Source organism: Actinia tenebrosa, unplaced genomic scaffold, assembly GCF_029948245.1.
Source record: "Actinia tenebrosa isolate PJP-AT-01 unplaced genomic scaffold, QUT_ActTen_1.0 PGA_scaffold1__47_contigs__length_23844297, whole genome shotgun sequence".
Lineage (NCBI taxonomy): Eukaryota > Metazoa > Cnidaria > Anthozoa > Actiniaria > Actiniidae > Actinia > Actinia tenebrosa.
In genome coordinates this window covers 8,888,956-8,896,438 of record NW_028292578.1, presented here as the reverse complement: position 1 = coordinate 8,896,438, position 7,483 = coordinate 8,888,956, and the positions used below count along the sequence as shown (strand labels likewise).

The 7,483-nt window shown below is 37.7% G+C and overlaps 1 protein-coding gene across 1 annotated transcript; it reads right to left on the bottom strand.

Moving 5' to 3' along the window:
- Positions 1–605: 605 nt before the first annotated feature.
- On the bottom strand, positions 606–7,433 carry LOC116295075 (cytosolic endo-beta-N-acetylglucosaminidase). The gene is made up of 12 exons (XM_031702791.1): positions 6,882–7,433; positions 5,857–6,160; positions 5,357–5,505; positions 4,949–5,123; positions 4,356–4,459; positions 3,615–3,726; positions 2,968–3,173; positions 2,436–2,590; positions 2,132–2,345; positions 1,735–1,829; positions 1,617–1,660; positions 606–1,100 (listed from the first exon to the last, which is right to left on the bottom strand). Exons 1-12 carry the CDS (start codon positions 7,430–7,432, stop codon positions 744–746), a joined length of 2,466 nt encoding a protein of 821 aa, XP_031558651.1. The 5' UTR covers position 7,433; the 3' UTR covers positions 606–743.
- Positions 7,434–7,483: the final 50 nt, after the last annotated feature.

Sequence of the window (7,483 nt, the reverse complement as noted above, 5' to 3'; positions counted from 1 at the left end):
AACACCATCCATCCCATTAATCTCATCCATCCCACTCATTCCATCCATCCCATTAATGTCATCCTTCTATCCATCCATCCCATTAATCTCATCCATCCCACTCATTCCATCCATCCCATTAATCTCATCCTTCTATCCCATTAATCTCTTCCATCCCACTCATTCCATCCATCCCATTAATCTCATCCATCCCACTCATTCCATCCATCCCATTAATCTCGTGCATCCAACTCATTCCATCCATCCCATTAATGTCATCCTTCTATCCATCCATCCCATTAATGTCATCCTTCTATCCATCCATCCCATTGATCTCATCTATCCCACTCATTCCATCCATCCCATTAATCTCATCCATCCAACTCATCCTTTCTCCATCAAACTAATCCATCTCTCCATCCATCAAATGGGAAACGATCACAAGGAAGCCTGTGACCACAAATGGACAACACAGGGAAAAAATGGGACATCAGAGTGATTGATAGGCGGCATTCCCTGAGGTGCTAGGAGAGGGAATTCTAATACGGGAAAGGGTGGTTTCAATAGTAATAGGACCTCAAAGGGTTAATCAATCCAGTACCAGTATGACAAAGAAACACTTGAAACACATTAAATAAATGCTCTCTTTATAGGTTTTCATGTTGTTTTCTTTTGTTTCTTCACAGATACAATTTTATTTATATCTTAATTCCAATTTGTTTCTGATACCAATGGATACAATTTTTTTCCACTTATTTAATAAGTTATTTAGCCCAAGTGACTAGAATACTACTGTTGTTTTCTAGAGTTTTAGAACGCTTTGACATTGTTAAAGATTGTACTATGAATTCAACTGAATTACATTGCTTTGGTACATTCAAATTGCAGACACGATAAGAATCTACGAAACTTCTTCCAATGAAAACATTTGATTCGCTGTCACCGATGACTGTGTAAACATCACAGTACAAAATACTTTCCATCTCAGCCTGGATTGGACAATCCCACATGAGTGTGAGGCTAAGAGTGTTTCCATGGCTACCAGTTTTCCAGATGACATCTCTGTGTCTTAGGTTACTGACCACAGGAATTAAGGTTCTTAGTATTTGTGGGTCTAGAATCTGTTTCAAAACAAATATATTTAGTTCATTTGAAAAACTTTAATACAAGGACATAGAGTGCCCCTTGTCTCCATGTAGATGATGGGAAGTTACTTGAAGAATGATAAAATAACTGTTATTTATCTTACATTCTGATTGGTTTGGAGCACATGCATTATGACAACACCTAGCATGCAAACACACTTTCTATTTGCTCATTTGAATCCAAAATCATGGGTCTTTCTTTGTGTAGCATGCTTTATTGTATTCTGGGTTAAGGTTTTGTTTTGCAGGGTATTGTTTAGCTACAAGTTCATTATCCTTGGCTATTGTTTTATTGTCTTAATGCGCGCCTCAGGTGCCTTGCAACACCAAGAAAGAGCCTCCAAAATAATGGCTTAATTTTCTATTTTTATAAAAGAAATAAAATACTAAGTACTCTTGCTTGCTGTGCTGTATGGAGTGTGCTTTCTGCAATCCCCTGTATGACAGAACATGCACACGCATTTTCTATTTCTTTATTAATGATTTAAATACCTTGATTTCTCCAATGTGTAGCTTGAAAGGTGTGCTTATAAGCCCTGCAATGTAAATTAAAATATTATAATATATAAGATGACTGGTGAATCCTACATTTAATCCTAGCAATACTCACCAGGTAAGGTTTGGTTATTTGATGGCTTTGCACAAACTACACGAATTTCCTTGACCTGACACCCAACAAGATGTCTACCAGCGATCAAATAATACCTGAAAAGAAAGAAAAAAATATTTGAGATGTTTAGTCACAGAAATTATCAGTGTCCCATAAAGAGGGGGATTTGGATTTCCTAATGACTGTTCAGTGATTCACTAGGGGGGTTTAAATTGGCAAAATAAATAAATATACTAATCCTTTAGGGAGTTTGATAAGATCAAGGTGAAAGATCTGCCCCTAGTGTCAATGGTGTGTATGAACATGCACAGCTTTATTTATTGTATAGCAAGTATTAGAGAAGTTTTTAGTTGCTGCTTGCACTCATTTCTCTATATTTTTGAGTAGACATGCTAACCTTGTACACCAACCATCTGCAGATTTTTCAACTCCAAATATTCTTTGAACAACATCATGATCACTTGCCGTCACTGGTGCATATGCCTCAAAGTGTTCTTTACCAATTGGAGAGGTGAATGCTGATGATGATAATACCTTTGATGTGTGAACCCCATATTTTTGATTAAACATTTTGCTGAGCTTTGATTCCTCTTCATCTTGTTTCTTAAAGTCTGTGTGAAGTTGGAAGGTAGAAAAGAACACCTTTATTATACATGTAATAAATCACAACAATCAAGATACAAGAATTTACTTTTTTATACCTTTTGCATCACTGGGAGAAGGACATAATAAAATATATGTTGGTGTACGATCAGTGTGGAACTGAAGCCCAACTTGAAAGCAATCCTTGGGTACTAGTTTGTAGGTGAATGAAACAAGAATCCCAGAAGAAAGTGTCATATCAGTCTCAAACAACCTGGAATTAAAGAAATTGTATGGCAAAGTTAGCCATGCCCTGTCTTAGATCAGCCCAGACGTTGTTTCAGGGTTTGATCTGTGAGTTAGCCATGCCCTGACTTACATCACCCCAGAGGTTTTTTTTAAGGGTTGGATCTGTGAGTTAGCCATGCCCTGACTTAGATCAGCCCAGAGGTTGTTTCACGGTTCAATCTGTGAGTTAGCCATGCCCTGACTTAGATCAGCCCAGAGGTTGTTTCAGGTTTCAATCTGTGAGTTAGCCATGCCCTGACTTACATCAGCCCAGAGGTTATTTCAGGGTTTGATAAAATTATTATTTTGTAAATATCTTTTTTATGGCTTCATGTCAAGAAAATTCGTCATCCATCTCCTCACCTGACCACACCCTTGGCTTTCTCTGGCGTTTCACATGTTCGTCCGTGGACCAGCTGACACCCCCCTCCATTGTACGCATCATCAAGGCTATAACTAACATCACTTATAATAATTCCCCCTTTTCCTCCAAGATTATAAAAAGCATTGATATATGTTGGCTGTATCTGCTGGCAGCTAAGGTTTGTCCAGGGATGACTAAGCACTTCCTGTTGAAGAAAAAATACAATACATTTCATAATAAGAACATAAAACTATATCCCATAGTGGGTAATAAACCCATTTAGCTTGGGTATAAAGTTTTTCCACTTCAGACTGACAATATGATTCACTTGGGGATAAAATTCTTTGCTTGAGTTACTTGGAAGTAAAATAATAATAATAAAGGGAATGCATATAAAATATACCAAAGTTTAATACTAAGTATGAAGGAATTGTGTACAGAGACAGGAAACTTGGAAAAAAATCTGAGTTCCAGATGGGAATTGAACCCATGACCTTCTGTGTTCTGGACGGATGCTCTAACCACTGAGCTACTGGGAATTGAACAAGCTGAATACATGTATAATATCCTAACTCTGAAAATTAGGATTAATGCAAATGCCAGGGATTTATATGATGGAGAAATTAGTTATAGAAGTGGTTTTTACCTTGCCATTGATGAAGAGTTTTTCCCCATATCCCTGACAGAGTGATGTAACAAAAGGTATACCCTTTGCCATTGGATGTGTTGGACATTCCTTGCTCAAAAGAGCCCAAAATCTATCGTTACATTTGGAAAAAAGATTCAAAAATCCTATGTGAACCTATTACAAGATGAGTCAAAACATTTGTAACTACAATAATGTCTGAAAATATGGTCCACTCCACATAGAGAGGGACCAATCTTAGACCCTCTTCTACTATTGGAAGAAAAGTTCCATGGTAAAAGAAAGCATCAATATACTTTCGGATTTAAGGCAGTTCCCATCCCACCTTGAAAAAGTCCAACAGGGAAGGCTTATCTTGGAATTTCCTTTTCTAAGACCCAAATACTAGAAACTGAAAACAATCTTACAGTGCTACTACGATAACTGGGGCCACCTAGGCGGTGAGAACCAATTAAATTGTAGAATGAAAACAAATACATTCCAACTTTGGGTATAGGAGCCAATCAGGAACCAGCGAAAAACAATAGCCTTCCAACATATATTTTTATTACCAATAGAAAATGGTGATGGCTATCTAGTTGTTCACATGTACATGTAATATCAGGATCAAATTACTATTCTCGAGCAGTCTATGTTTCTAATTGGCTTGACATTGGCTTGGCATTGTTTTTGTTTCTTGCTGTCTAGGTGGCCCCAGTTATAGTAGTCCCACTGTTAAATAATGAATAGATGATATCCTACCTATTTTGATTGACAGTGAAGTTCTGTTTTCCTTGTGTCTCCAAAACCCATCCTGGAGCAAATATTGCAGTAGATAGTTTTTCCTGTCTAGCTATCTTCACAGCCTGCAAACAAGTATGACAAAAACAAGCACCTGTCAATCTGTAAACATACATGTAAATACTACAGATTAATCTTATTAGAGCACCTTTTCTTTTCCAAAGACCTACAAACTTTAAACTATAGAGAAATGTGTCCATATTAAAATGATTGATTCAAGAGTAGATGGATTCTACTGGAACTAAGTAACTTTCCATAAAAGGAGTCTCATTGGGTTCAAGTGCTCTTAAAACAGGATGTTGTAAACTTAATTATAGAAAAATTAAATATTAGTGACCCCCCCAATTACAGCTGGGTCTCTAACCTTACTGACATTAACACATTGGATCCAATTCACCTGAGGCATAATATTTTCCCATTGCAGACCACGTGTCATTCTCTTAAGAATAAGATTCTTTGTTTAAGTTGTATCCATACTCATGTGTCTTCTTGCATGCAACCATTAAAGAAAGAAATGATACTATAGGGAATGACCATACATATTGTCTAGTTACCTCTTTTGTCTTGAATCCTCCACCAGCATAACAGCCACGTCCAAACACATCTACACCTACATAAACATCTGCAAGTGGGCGTTGATAAGCTGCAGCAGCATGGCCTAAAGTAGACACTTGGTGTACTGACCATGTGTAATTCAGGAATATCCCATCACATGATTCGAAAAACTGCCTACAAAGTAATAACAAAACATTACTGGGCACACATAATTATATAATCCTGTCAATATTTTAATTATTAGAATGGTAGATATAATGCTGAATGGGAAAACAGTCTGCTTTGTACCTATCATGGACTGCAGAGCATAATCTGGGGGATCCAGGGGAATTCTGCCCCATGCTATTTTATCTCTTATATATCTAATTTGGTTTTCCTTTATTAAAGAGAATGAAAGAGAGACAAACCCGTTCATTGAATTCAGTTCATTCTGCCATTGAAGGTCTCCTTTGTACGTCACACTATCATACCAAATGACTTGACCAAAAGGGTTCCGTTGATGAACAGCTTTAGTCAGATAATCAACAAAATCTATTAAATTGATCACTTTTGCTGGCTGGAACATAAAAAGAGAAGAAAAATAAATGAAATGCCGACCAATCTTCAAATTCTATCAAACCGTGGAATGACCTCTGATTTGATCTAACTAGAGAACAGATAACTCAAAGATCAACTAGGAATTTAGCAGGTTTGGTTCTGTAGTATATGGAAGAATGGAGAATCTAGAGAAAAACCCTCTAATCAAGGCGGAGATTGACCTACAGACTACAAATCCTACTCACATGTAATACCAAGTCCAGAAATTAAACCCAGAGGTGAGTACACTACTACTATGCAACTCTTGATCTCTCAACTTCAGAGGGCCATCCCTCCTGATATTAAAATCATACCATCTTTAGACTATTACCTGAATAGGGTTTTCGATGTTAATAAGCCAGCCATCAAATTTATAATAATCTGCTATTTCTACCAGCTGTTTAGCTAGAGCCTTGTAAGAATGTTCATCTTCAAGGAATTCACTACATCTTTGTGCACCATCATCCCATTCTGTTATCAATGTCCCAAGTACTAATACACCATTTGTGTGTGCCGCATTGGTCCAAGTGGGTGGAGGAATAGTGATGAAGTGATGACTAAAATACACGAAGATGTCTATGTACTGCCAATGGTAGATACGATAGCAATCACATGATGGGTATCCTTGAACAAATCTGGGTCGAAAAGGATAATCTAAACTACATATATATCACTAAACGGCATTGTGTCATCATCATACAAAAAGCTATATGCTGCAACAGTAAATACCTGTTGAATTGTTACAAAGTCTTTTAATGCACAGCATCTTGGGCATAATGCCTCCCCATTTCAGACCATGTATCATTCCCTAGAGTATCATTTGTTTGTTTAACAGTTGCGCGTGAGATAATCAATAAATATGGATACGACCAAACAAATTAAGAAATATTATCTAATTCTGAAGAGGGTGAAACGTGGTTTGAAATGGGAAAACATTATGCCCAAACAAAAGAGATCTGATTTTGTTTTTGTTTTCCAACATGTTACTGGCTTTTTACCTAATAATATGTACTTATTGACTGAGTGGGAGGGCCGTATGGGAAAATATTTGGCTCGAGGTCATGTCGTACGGACCGAGTGCAGTGAGGTCCGTACAAATGACAGAGAGGCAAATATTTTCCTGTATGGCCTGACCTAACTCAGTCAATAAGCATTTTATCATATGACCTGCACAAAAATAAAAAATAATTAAGAAAAAGAAAGCGTGCGGATTCGAGCAGGGCTGGACGGGTTTTTCCGGCCCGCTTACGTCAACCCGTCTGGCCCCCATCACGTGACTTTTTCCAATGGTTTTATTAGAGCACGCGAGCAGGGCCATACGGGTCATATGATAATCTAATAATTCAACTACTTCACCTGTCTTCAATGTATCCTCCCCTCATATCATGGCAGACAAGTGTTCTTGGTCTATTTTCAAGCCCCTTATAACCTGCTGGTAACAAAAACCTAGCAACATTGAACTCATCAAAGCCTTGCATCCATCTCATGGCCTCGTCTAGAGTCTTGATTGGTTGGGTGATTGGGCACCCTGTGTCAGGATCAAAGTGTGTGCTCTTCATCGTGTCTTCGACGAATATCTCTGCATCCGGCCCATTAATAATCTTCTTTTCAACTGTTACTGACTTATCCTGTGTTTTCTTATTTGTCTTTCGCTTTCTACATTTATTTTCTTCCCCTTCTGGTTCAGGTTCTTGGATATTTGGTTCTTTGTCAACTTTTCTTGTCGTTTCCTGAATATTCGTAAAATGTTTTAGTCTAGCCTCGTGAAGCCCTAAACGCGGTGAAATATCTCTTTGGTTGTTTCCTTGTGCAGTGAGCTGTTTATGTCGCTTCCATATGTACAGTATTATAATAATTCCCATAAGAAAAGTCCAAATAACGATAAATAACTTCAACAACTCCTCCATCTCCGCCATCTTGAATAAGATGAATGGCACCCAGGGATGCGCATCCATTTT

Coding starts and splice junctions, on each gene's coding strand:
- LOC116295075 (XM_031702791.1), bottom strand. CDS start 7,432: ATGGAGGAGTTGTTGAAGTTATTTATCGTTATTTGGACTTTTCTTATG. Junction 5,506..5,856: donor ACATCGAAAACCCTATTCAG/GTAATAGTCTAA, acceptor TTTATGTTCCAG/CCAGCAAAAGTGATCAATTT. Junction 1,101..1,616: donor TACACATTGGAGAAATCAAG/GTATTTAAATCA, acceptor GTTTTGAAACAG/ATTCTAGACCCACAAATACT.